At 39.2% G+C, this 13,417-nt stretch overlaps 1 protein-coding gene across 6 annotated transcripts in view; it reads right to left on the bottom strand.

Annotated features, from left to right (window-relative positions):
* The window catches only part of ANKRD44 (ankyrin repeat domain 44), a 142,505-nt gene that overhangs the window by 88,064 nt on the left and 41,024 nt on the right, over nt 1-13,417 (bottom strand). For all 6 annotated transcript variants that reach the window (XM_088135680.1, XM_088135682.1, XM_088135681.1 and 3 more), the window contains exon 2: nt 1,323-1,406. In XM_088135680.1, the coding sequence (XP_087991806.1) occupies nt 1,323-1,406 (84 nt within the window). The remainder of the gene's footprint in view (nt 1-1,322; nt 1,407-13,417) is intronic.

Genomic DNA, 13,417 nt, shown 5'->3' with positions numbered 1-13,417 from the left:
GGCAGTTTATCAATCTAGTTTGAATAAAGACTGTGAATAGAAGCTGTGTTTATCTTGTATATAGTCAAAGTGCCTCACAAATGTCTTTAAAGATACAATCCTTTTAATGTGTCACAAAGCCTTTGTATTTTTGCTGAAATGGACTAACTTGCCTACTCTATGGAAATTCTTCCTTACAGTATAAGTTGTCTCTCACAGAAAATAAATGCAGTTTTACACATCTTAGTAGTCTTAAGAGGAAATGCCTTGAAAATTTTGGAGTCCCAGAAACAAGGATACCATCTTGCCCCAAGCAGCAGCTACTATCTTTGAAATGTCAGTATTAACTGTCTAACTGATGTCTAACCACCTCACCATAATACTGTTATTGCAGTTAATAGGATTACAAAAACAACATACTAAGCAGCAAAAAAGAAAAAAGAAACACTTCCATAAAGAATGAAAGAAGAGAACCCTGGAGGCCATCTTAATTTTGTCTGTTTCTGAGTTTCCCTAAAGGTTAGGGATGGGGCCTTGCATCTTCATTTCAACAGCCTTCTAGGTTGACTTGGTCATTAAATACTGATTGTGAAATTAACTAATAGAGGACTCCCTAGTCAACTGTTGATTATAATCCTCTTGATTGTATCACCTGCTCATTTCCATTCCCTAAAACAACCCCCCCCCAAAAAAAGATCCATTCTGTGTCTCTTTGCATCCCTTGGCACCACACTAGTTCCTTTCAAACTTCACAAAGAGCAACTGAAGCTCCCGTGCGGCCTTGCAAGCTGAATCTGCCAAGAGCAAGCGCGCTAGAATCCTTTAGGAAAAAATGTTATTCTACAGCAAGTAGTTAAAGCATCAGATTGAATATCCTGAACGCTGTCAGGCAGAAATATTTCCTGGTATACAATATAAATCAATTTGAATGTAACAACACTTATGCCCCAATGGGACATTTCTATTTCCTTCATATTCATATCATGACAGACTTGTGCGATCATCATTCCAAAGTCTTAGGGACAGCTGGCGGGGTGGGAGGAGAAATGCTCAGTTCAATTTCCAAGCATAAGGATATGTGGGTCAGTATAGGAGCACCTGTATGAGCCTAGCGGATACTAAGTTAAGGAAAATAGGTGAGGGGATTAGAGAACTGTTATTTGTTGTAATATGACCATTCAACAGAGTATAACAAGAAATGACAATTGTACATTAAAGCTAGGAGGCAGAGGAAATTACTCTGAAAAAGATTGCTATGAATCTTGCCTCACCTCCACCAGACATTTACCTCCTATTGATTAAATATCAGCTGACTTAGAAAAGAAATGTATAAAGTTGCTTACCAGAGCATTAACATCTTCAGTTTTGTAGATTAATACACGTATCTCATCAGGATCACCATTGAAAATTGCTTGGACCAGTGGTGGCTAAGGAGACAAAAACAGGAGGGGGGTGGAGAGGGAGAGGTAAATGTATATATTGAAGAGATTTTTATCCCTCTCTGCCATCAACAAAGGTCCAGACCCTTGCATACGTAGAAACAGCTGAGTTTTCTTGCACATCCACCTCCTCTCATAGGAAAAAGACTCCCTAGTATAGCTGAAGGTGTAGCCTTCGAAATATAGACACATTCAACCCCTTACTTAAGAAATCTAATAACAAGAACAAATTATATTGGTTCTCCAAATTCTATAAATAAGGTTACATATTTTATGTCAAATTCATTCCAGGACATAAGTAGTGGATACTTGTGCATGCACGGCTTCCAAATTGAGAAGGGTTCTAGCATCAGCTCAATTTAATATCCTGTCACTGGTTGTACTAAAAGGCAAATAAAAGAAAATACCCCACGCTGCCCAACTGCACCCGTGTTTTAGTGTCAGTAATATAATGTAACGTCTCTCTAGATTCTATTTTTAGTTTTTGGTTGGGATCATCATTTTAGTTTTAAATGATATTATGATGTTATCTTGAGGATTATAGTTTTAAAATTAATATTTCGTTAGGCTATTATATACTCATATTTTGAATGTCACCTGAGGTGATGTTCTTTGACATGTTTTATTTTATTTGTTGTTTGTTTGACTGCCTCTGTTTTGTGTTTTCTGACCAAAATAAACCAGTACAGAAGTAAAAAGAAGTTTCTTTTCTGCTTCCTGTGCTATTTTGGGGCAGAGCCTTGGTTCCAAAATGGCTAATTTCCATTTTTCTTTTTATAACTAAACTCTTGCCCTCAGGATTGCTGTTTCCAGGTGAAACAGAGGCCACTTCCTACAATGCCCTGGAACTTAGCCATTTTCCTACCCTAGAAAATTTCCAACAAAATAACTTACATTTTCAAATGCATCAGATAGGGCTTTGACAACAAGCACTTAAAAATGTATGTCATTCCTGGAAAGGAGAAATATCAAAAGCATATTCCATTCTGAACCATTTCTTCCAGAATGACTCCCCACCCCCCAAAAACCCTTGATCTGTGGCACTTCAACTGCATATAGCTATAATTTAAAATCAGATAATTATTCATTCAAAGAATGTTTTTACTCTTAAAATATACAAATGAAGGTGACAAAGCCAGGGCACTAAAAAAAAAAAGCTCCAATACAAATTCAAAGGCAACTCTCCCTCCCATAAGTGCTGAGTAAATGAGGAACAGAGGTTCTAGATCAGGTCCTTCTGCTTCATCTCCAAAGTTTCACGGGGTGTCCAAACAACAAAATAGTTCTTATACCATTTCCTCAACTTTTTTTAACCATACATGTGCAAAACCATTAAAGGAGAGGAAGATGGAACAGTTGAACAATCCCTTTTAATTATTGGGGTTAGTAGTCTTTCTGGATGCACCTTAAGATCAGGAATGTCCAAGATGTGTTAAGAAAGAGTAGCTGAATCAGCAGAAACAATCACACTCTCCATTCATACATATGCTGGTTAATAATTTGCACAGAGCCATCCTGAAGATTAATTTCTGCTTGACCAAGCAGAGGGCTTTTCCCCACAGCATACCCATGCCCTGGCAGCATCTTTTTTCTGACATATTCCCATTTGTTGCTGTCATCTTGTCCACTGCTCACAAATGGGACAAACTTAAGGCAGGAATCTCAAACTCAAATCATCACAAGTGCTGTACAAGAACTAATTCATTAGCTTCAGAGTGGTGACACTGAAGCCATTCATATATTGATACAAAAATTACTTGTAATATTTCTATTTTAATCTATCATTGGTGGGCCCTCAGATGTTGCATTCCGAAAAGCACCACCAATCTGGCCAGGGGTGAGTGATGTTGGATCCTATAGCGTGGCTCTATTAGAAGGGCTGTTGCTGAAGACAGTCCATGTTTCAAAGGGAAGCTTCAGTTTCCGGGAAAGACATGTTTATTCCCACTCCATTGCCTCTGGTTAAACTTCTACATCTTTTGCTATTTAATTTTTGCTATTTAATTTTACTTTAAAAATAAGATACTCTTGCAATAAGTCTGTTAATACATCCTACGTAGAAGAACAGATTAATGGACAGAATATGATAGATGATTTAGGAGTACAGGTAGTCCTCAGGTTACGACGGGATTTCCATCGCTAAACGATGCAGTCGTAAAACATGATGTCACGTGACCACATCACTTAGCAATTGAAATTCCAGCAGTCCCGGTTGCTGTCGTAACCCCAGGGCCACGCAGGTTGTTAAGTGAGGATCTCACATGACTGTGACATAGGAAGAGACAGGAGTCCCAGGCAAACAGGTTGGCAGGTGACAGCTATGGGGGGGGGCAGGTGCCACGAGTGTGCCAGGGAGTGTGGGGCTTGCCATAGCACAGGGCTTGAGGTGTCACTACTCAGAAGTGGTGCCCTTCAGCACTCTTAGCTTGCCGCCGCTGCCCACGGGACTCTACTTCAGGCCCAAAGTGCCACCTTAATCACTGCACTGCAGCAAGCCCTGGGCCGACCTGCCTCAAGCCCCAGCGCCAGCTTCAAGTCTCAGCGGCAATAGCCTCAAGCCCCAGCAGTGTTGGCCCGCCGCAAGCCCCAGTGCTGTGGCAAGCCTCACATTGCAGCAAGCCCCAGCAGTGGCTCAAGTCCCATACTCCCTAGTGCCCACCCACAGCACCCACAGTCCCACCTGTAGCTCTCACCTGCTGGCCTGCTTGCCTGGGACTCCTGTCTCTTCCCAGGTGAAGAAAATGAAGGTCAGCTGGGGGCAGATGGCAGGCCTGAATTTTTATCACGTGACCATGGGGGCATTGCAATGGCCAGAACTTTGAGTACTGGTTGTAAGTCCATTTTTTCAGTGTCATAATTTTGAGCAGTTGCTGAACAAATGGACATAACTCGAGGTCTACCTGTAATAGTTAGGTAATAGATCACCTGTCTATTACCTATAGGTAATAGATAATAGACTACCTGTAAGAGGAATTTAAGGCATTCCTCTTAAATATTGAAAGGTTTGGAAGAAGATGGGAAAGAACAAATTCATACCAACTGTGCGACATCCATTTTTACCTTCACTGTCTGCAGTTTACTAATATAGGTTATGCTACACCTGTTAATGCACTCTGCTACACCTACTAATGCACTCTGAGAATCACTTTCACTACCCAGTTCAAAGGATAGGATGCAAATATTTTGCTTTCCAATAGCCAACTAAATGCCTGCAAAAACATTTTACCATTTGCTTTGCCAGATGTAAGAGAGTAAGCAGTAGACTGTATTGTTGGAGGATCAACTCCTCATTGATGAGACTCCAGCCCTTACATTCCTGTGTGGTCAGTCTTCTTTCTCTGTTGCTGCTTTGAAATCATATTGGCTGAGGTATCCTCATGAGAAGAAGGATGAATGGCAAAAGGTTTGGTTTCCCTGGTCCTAGGCTGCTTGCTGGAAACATGTTTTGTTAGTAAATATTGCAAACCACCACAAAGGTTACCTCAGACTAATCAGTTTACTAAGGCAGAGAATCCCAGACCTGCAATCATCTTTTCATTAAGCTTTTACGCCAGCTGCTCTATCCAGTGTCCTTTTCCAAGTGTAATGGCTGTAACTGGTAGACAATGCAGCATTGGTTCAAGAGGAATTCCTTGCTCCTCCTTCCTACTGCAGTCCTCTTTGTCTCCTGAAATTCCCTTGCCAGTATGAGTATCAATATTATGCCATTATCACAAGAAGGAGAAATGAGAGGAGCCTCCATTATCCAGGAATTCTTTATTTCTCACTGACTGATTGACGTTTTGATGTATCTTTGAATGTGCATTCTTCAGGGAACAGATTGCTAGAGTGGGGGAAGAGAGAGGAAAATTCAAATTCCACTTCAACACATCCTATAACACCTCCTCTTCCTCCTCCTGTGTTGAATTGGGAGCCTAGGAATAGGGAGATTAAATTATTTTGGAAATGGGTGAAAAGGGCTAAACAAGGAGCCTCCAGAAAAATGAATGGAATTAAGAACAGACGCAATGAAATGATTTGGGATGAGAATGAACTGAGAGAATGCTGGAAGGAGTACTTTAGAGATCTATATGGAAATGATAGTAATAAATCAAAGGGTAGAACTGAAATACTTGCTATAAATGTTAGTATTCAAAATAAATTGATGAAACGGAAGTCATAAATGTGAGTATGTTGAAAAGTCGTAAGGCTGCAGGCATAGATGGCACAACTGGAGAAGTGTTAAAATATATAAGTAGTTTGCTGATGGGAAGGTTGGGCAACTTTTTCAATGTGTGTGTAAAGAGTGCTTGATGATTGAAAGATGGCCATTATTCTTCCCTTATAAAAATGGAAAGTTAGCAACAGTGAATGCAAAACTATAGGGTATTCATGTGCTAAGTATGCCTGAAAAGGCACTTGGCAGAATTCTGCTGATGGCTGCTGATGTCCTTGAGCATGGCATATCAAACCAGGCTGCCCTTCCACCCACCCTTCAGTCTTCCCCCTATCTTTCTTTCCCTACCTCCCCTTAGGAAAGGGCAAACAAGCTGCTGGATATGCCATGTTTGAAGCTAACAGCATAGGCAGCAGTGGTCTGCTTATCTTTTGCCACCCCCATCCTCCTACCACTTTATTTCCCTACCCAAATCTACACATTGCTGCCACCCTCACCAATATCTTCAGCTTCAGGTGTAGTATATCCCTAATCTTTCCTGGCTGTCAGCTGTGCTTTTCTTGAAGCCAAAAATATCAGTGCCAATTAAATGGACGTATGTAACAAGGAAATGTCTATGAAACTAACCCTTCAGAATCTAGAATAGCTGCCAAGTGCTAAACTGTTTTCAAACGAATAGGGCAACTTCTCCTTAGCTACAGACATCTCCCCTAAAGAATTTCAGCATCCACTGATCTCACTGCCTCCTTAGTTTCTTTTAATTCCCCTACTTCTGCCTTTTAAAATTTGGTTTGCTACATTGAGTAGCAATTAGGAAACTTTTTTTAAAGAGCCTCAGGCAGAGGTATTTTACGCAAGTTCCTTCAGAACATTTAAGCTCCGGAAATCTAAAGCTTCACTGTCTTCTCTGCTTCATTTGGTGATAACAGGAAATTAATGCAATGAGGTTTTCTCTCAAAGCCACAGGCTGAGTATTTTTGTTTTACACTAGAACCATGTGTGAAGCTTTTTCTGTGGCAATGTAAAAATACAGCCCATGTTTTAAAGGCATGAGCAGACACAGAGAGGGGGGGAGAAAGAAAGAGAATGCAGCTTGACGACTTATCCCCAAATGGTAGCAATTTCAGAGAGAGTAATGTTTTTGCTAATTTCCTAAGCATGGCACATTTAGACAGGAAATGGAACAAAGCTGAGAGATTCACAACCTTTATCATACACAGGACTTGACTTCCTGAAACATCCAGTAGTGATTACAAAATGCATAACACTGACCCAACTCAAGATCTTTGAACCACTCTCTCAATGTCTAAGGGGAGCTGCCCTCAAATAGCAGACTGCCTCTCATCTAACTTGAGAGGTCTGAAAGTTGCCCTCCATGACTTTCTCCTAAAAGCCCTACTAACATTCTGGAGGAGAAGAAAGAACATTGAGAAGAAAAAGAAGGTGGTAAATAAGGTGGCCTGTCCAAAGATGCCCTAAGAACAGAGCTGGCCCAAGATAGTTTAGTGCCTGAGGGTACAATGTCCCCTCTTCCAATCTCTGACAGGACTTCACTTCAACGCTGCTGACAGCACAGCTTTCTCCTCCACACATTCAGAATCACAGGCCAGCTTAGGGGATCCAAACCCGGCCTAATGATGCATAGCTCTCCTCAAGCACCTTCCTACTGCTCTCCACGGAGTTATCTCACTCTGCCTGAAAAAGCTAATATGGACAAATTACTCTTTCCCATCTTGATGACCACTAGAGAGCAGCAAAAAGCTGGACTTTTCTGAATCTCTTTGCCATCTAGCAGATGTCCAGATTTTTGCAGCCCAGATTGGATGGCCCTAAAACTGAATGACAAAAAGTAGCAACTCTCCATAGCTATTTATTTAATCCATATCCTGCCTTCCTTCCACATATTTAACTAGAGGGGGTGGAAATACTGCAAGATTTCAATGCCGACCCTCCAGGGAGTTAAATGCTATTTCAGTTTCCTTCCAAAGATGCTGGGTTAGCAACCACCTGAGATTTTTCAAAATCCACAATGACATAAAGACAGATTATACAAGTCATTTCCAACCCTTCCTTATTTTTAACTATGTCAGTGGAAATTAAAAGGCAGAGCTTCCTTTTTTTTTTTTGTCTGCCCATTTGTTATTCATATATAAAGCAGTTCAATTTGCAAAAAAATAAAATGCTTTCATCGAGAATCCTGCATACATTTATAATGCTTAAACCCGTCTAAAAGCAAGAGGATTTGAGAAGCCTGGAGCTAGTTTAACACATTGATTCTATAGTATCATTTTTCTGTTGTGACCTAAAAAATATGCTTTTAGTCATGACTCAGAATCAATGGGAATTTCTTTTGGATGAAAATACAAAAGGACTAAACAAAATAAGTCCCTTCACATGAAATGAGAAATTGTAATAGTTTCTTTAGTAAAACAACAACAGATTTATTAGTGCCTTTTTTAGATTTACTGCAAAAACATGATGAAAAGACACAAGAAAAGTATCGAACTTATTTTTTATAAAAGTGCTGTTCTGTTGTCATTCTTCCATTATGCTGCCTTATAATCTTTATGATCAGTTTGACAAATTTTATCCAAGATTTTGTCTGATTCCAAGATTTGCCTGATTCTCACAAAATACTAAGCTGTAAGTAACATCCACAGCAAAACCATATTTTTGAGGAAATCAGAAAAATTACCCAGCTACAAAGGTAATTAATTCTAGTGTGATGTTATTGTTCCAATATGTATAAAATGGTGCAGTATAAATAATAATTTCAATTTCTATTGTTGGTACCAGATTTATTACAGGAAAACACTGGTAAACTAAAGAGCATCTTTTGGATGGACAGCATTACAAATATAAGAAACTGCATTGGCTAAATAATTGAATATAAGCAAAAATCTTTGACAATCTTTTAGTTATAGTTCCACTCCGATCTAGTGTCTATTTTTAGTTGTATTAGTAAAGTAACATTAATTCCTAATAGATTACCTCTGCCTTTTACCTATATAAAATGTCTTTTGGGATACAAATATTGAAAATGGAGAAATACAATGTTGTATCTTTTCTTGGAATACAAAGGTATTGTGGAACAATGCATTTTTTAAATTGCTTCTTAGTTGCTTTATTCTCTATTATGCTGCATTTGTCTTTTTGTTTTAAATGTTCTCTTGGTGCACTAGTTAATTTTTTTTTAAATATTTTTTTAAAAGCTGTCCCTGACTCGCTGACTTTCCCACAGTTCTACATTCATCTTTCTACCTGCAGCCCACTTACTGATCTACTGAGAATAAAACTCACTCTTTATCTTATTACCCCATATTTTTATCAGGAAATGTTTTAAAAATGTATTTAATTATTACCAGTGGTTTTATGCCTGTTGAATTATTTTGACTCTAAGGAGCAGAATAGTATAGCAACAGTAGAGCAACAGCAGTCGTCATCATCATCATCATCATCATCAAAATCTACCTTAATAATGCAATCAATCATATTATATGTAGATAAAGATGATCAATAAACCAGTACTTACAGAGCATATTTTGGATTCAAACATTTCTTTTAAAAAAAGTAACCAAATTGAACACAGCAACATAAACTGAGTTTTCATTAAAACATTTCAAGATGTAATTTTTGTAGTGAGCTCATGAAGCTAAATAAATCTATACCATCTCTGAGAACATATGGTGTGAATTTGCCCTGTGCACACGGAAAGAAAGGGTCATAAGGAAACTAGTTTTAAAGAGACTCAAATGTATATGCAACTTTCTTTCCCACACACAGTTTTCTTTCTCAGTAATAATATGTGTGTACAATTTAACGAGATATCTCAAAATAAGCCATCTGTCTTTATGCAAATCAAAATGCCAAGGATGTGGCATTCCACAGTTAGTTTGCCCAGGTTATAGGATTGTACAATAAGTTGTACAAGGAACCCAATCTCAGTTAGGAGTGAAAGCTGTATTCCTATTGCAAGGAACTCTGCATCTGTTATTTTGTACTGGAAGAAAGACACCCATGTGCTCTAACTGGAACCTTTTCCCCAATCAAGTTGTAAGCATAGGAGGAGAATGATTAAGGTAAGGCCCACAATAGGAGGCAAAAAATTACACACACACATGCTGCATAATGTGGTTCCAACTGCAAACAGAAGCCCTGCACTGGCTGGTCAGAAAGAAAAATCATGCACTCAAGAGCAAGCTGTGCAATTAAACTGTTTGGTTTGCCCCAGCCCCATATTCATAAGAAGTGTAGAACATTGGGCACGGTGGGGATTATAAACAACCCATGGCTACAGTCCAATGCAGAGTTGTGGACTTAAACCATTATGACCTCAGGCACACCTAACTTTGTGCTACAGCTTGCTAAGTATATATTTTAATCAAGACAATTAGCGTCATTTTTGCTGCCCATGAGAACTGCCAATGTAATACTGCTTGTTTTAAGTCTGAAGGGAAATTTAGAAGGCTGCATAGATTCCTGGCTCTGGATTTTTTACAAAGATCTGCTCCCTGATCCTTTGAACTGTGGATAATGGATAGAATCTGGGTCTTTTCTGCAGGCAAAACCTGGATAGTGCCTCTGACATGGAGGTATGGTTTCTCTTGGAGCTCACTAGGAGGCCTTAAGCAAGTCACTAGCTCAGTTCACACAAGACATTAAGTTACAGTTTGTCTCAGTCATGGCTCGTGGCATAAAACCATAGTAGTCAGATTCTCACATCAATTCATAAACCATGGTTTAAAAATCACACTGGCTAATGTCACACTGAGCCAAAACCAAATTAAAAACATTATGCATCAACATGAAGTGTGATCATAACCATTTTTATTCAGACTCCCATTTGCAAAATGAGGAAATGCTTGTGGGCTTCCTGAACACATAAAATTAGTCACAGGACCAAGTGAGCTCTTGTGTTTTTATATATTACAGCAAAAATACGTAATAAAGATTCAAATGTGCCAGATATTTCAACATTCATAATTAACAGAGAAGTTAATTTTGTGCCATTGCACAGGTTCTGAACAAATCACCAAGATGACTCCAGTTAGGAGTTCTAGTAGAACACACCGTAGCTCATTCCTCAAAAAAGAAAGTGGCTTTCAAGAAAATGAATGTCGGTATAATTTCCTCCTTAATTATGGTTTCCTTTGGAAGAAGTGAATGAATTCAGTGGTGAAAAGATATAATTATTTCCATTTTCAGCACTGGTGCAACAGCATGTTACCAGCATATTACTGTCTATCAGTAAAACCATGCCAAAGCTCATTAATGGATATGCATTTACACTTAGGTGGTTTTCTAATCCAGCCATTTCTTGGGGTGGGAAAGACAATGATATTTGAAAAGTTTGTTTGTTTCAATGGAATCCAGGCTTGTAAACTGAAACAGAGCTTCAGATGATGATTGGCATAAAACATTAAGAAGATAACACTTTCTTGTTCAGTCACCCTGACACAGACTCGATTTTTTACAGGAAATCCCATGATTTTTCCTTTTGCTTCTTTCCTTCTTCATACCCCATAAAGTGATGAGGAAAGACAGAGTAGCTGCACAAAGCATTCTGAGTAGCAATAACATATGAAAATGAAAAATTATATTTTTAAGTTGCAAAAATTTCACAAGGTTTTGCCACTATTGGATTAAATTTTCCAAGATTTAAAGACAAACTCAGTCAGTTGGCCAATCTCATTATTATTATTATTATTTGACTGGGAAACCTATAACTCTGGGATCCCCAGTGGTTTCCTACTGAAGTATGAATTGGGTCTGACCCTGCTCAGCTTCTGAACCCACCCAAGGTCAGCCAGGTGTATAGTTTTCATAAAGACGTTTCTCACTGTTATGCAAATTGAAACTGTTGTCTGTTTCAAAGTTGATATAATAGCCAATTGTATAGCAATTATGTACAACGAATGAAAGCTCCATATTATAATAAAGCCCAATTAACCCAAGAAAATGAGTGAAGGCTTGCTATGAAATAGGGAAGCAGAAGTGCCACGGTGTCAGGTGATAGCATATATGATCCACCCATTCAGACAAAGCTCACTACACATGAATTATTGATGGTGAACATTTTATCCACTTCATTCTGTAACAAGAGCCTATCCCCGCTTGCAAACCTCTACATAAATGAGAAAGATAGAACTTCAGATCTAAGCAGCAGAATGAGGCTAAAAGCAAAAGGTCAGATTTGTCCATTTCTATTATTAGAAGGTATAATGTGGCTGGCAGAGATGAATTCAGATGAATGGGGCATACGTTGGGTAGGCCAGATATAAAGAGCAAAAAAATTACACAAATTGCCCTCTTAGCTATGTAAGTAACTTACGTAAGTAACTATCAAGAGGTACTTTCATCCTCCATGTTGTACAAGTTGAAGTACAGATTCTCAAAGCAGATATAGGAGCAGCCTTACGGTCAGGACAGGAACAGTACAGTACTGAGGCCATGGGACAAAACATGCCACTGTTCCTTTCTGCTTGCCATTCCACTTCTTCCCTACTGCTCTCTCTTGCTCTCCTGGGCACCGTGATGCTAAATGAAAACCATGCCTACAGGGCGATCCAAAGAGCAAGAACAGCTCTGGAGAGCCAAACGATACGTGCAAACGAGTTGCTGGCTGCCTTCAGCCCTTGGTTTTCAAGGGCCTTGCCCCGTTTCTGATCGTCCATCATGAATATGGGTCATTTTTCTATGTGTTCCAAGGGACACACATTTTTTTGTGTGCTCCAGTGTTTCCGTTCATGTTTTGGGTGCTCCAGTGTTTCTGTTCCGTTCCTTTCTGTTTTATTCCTAGCCATGCCTTCTTTACGTGATTTATTTATTGCTGTTTGCAGTTGGTATTTCACCACAAAGAGAGAAAACAGCATTATGCTTGATTAATGTTGGGATTTTGATAAAGGAGGAGGCAAATGCTTTGAATTCCTATTCTACAGAGTACCTGCTAGCTGCCAGTGCTTAGATTATACAGTCATCCATTTTACAGTTCCTGGGTCTCCTCTATAACTTCCCCAATTCCATGTCCTTCTAATATAATGAGGCCATTTCCTAGGCATTAACTATTATCACGGACACCAGTGCATTTACATAGCTACCTTCACACTTTTACTTTGCCCAAAATAAAATGGGATTGTGGAAAAAGGAACTAAGGGAGGAAATCTGCTGCCTATTAATTCCACAAAGCCCCACGCTGTTTTTCCCTGCAAGATTCAGAGGCACAGCTTTTCCTCTACTGGGTTACTTCTTTCTAAGGGGAAAAAGGATCTTCCTAAGAACTGGGATGCGCCATTAAACTGGGGTAGTGTAGCAGTCATAAGCCTGCAGCAATATCAGCAGCTGGCTGTAGTTCAAATCTCCTTTTATGCCCAATTTACTCCACCAGGAGCCATCGGCCTACCACTTTTACTCCCAAGATTTCATCTCTCTCTGCAGAGGAATGATAATGTACCTATTGCCTTACAAGGCTGGAATGAAGACTGGGAGCGTGCACCCAAAAGCTCTAAGCAAATAGAAAAAGCACTATGAAATAAAGAAGTAATACTGTAACCATGATTATTAATACCTGAACAACAATACTGTTTCTAACTGCAAGAGATATTGGCAGCTATTCTTTGAAACTGGTTGTAGCTCTTTTGAGAGGGGATGAGTCTTTTATTTTGATTTGGGGGGAAGAACCCCACCTTCCAGCATTTCTTATGGCACCCACTTGGATGTCATCCTTTCATGGCTGCAGACTAGATACTGTTCTCTATTAAATTGTTATTTTGTTGATATTCTTGTGTATATCCAATTTGTTTAGTTTTAATCTTATTACTATTTTGGAGATTCGTCAGCTGCTCAG

Source organism: Python bivittatus, unplaced genomic scaffold (genome assembly GCF_059951505.1).
Source record: "Python bivittatus isolate LINGU-HERP-01145 unplaced genomic scaffold, Pbiv_v1 ctg000200_np1212, whole genome shotgun sequence".
In the NCBI taxonomy this organism is placed as follows: Eukaryota; Metazoa; Chordata; class Lepidosauria; order Squamata; family Pythonidae; genus Python; species Python bivittatus.
The sequence above is the reverse complement of the archived record's forward strand: the minus strand, read 5'-3'. Positions and strand labels throughout refer to the sequence as shown.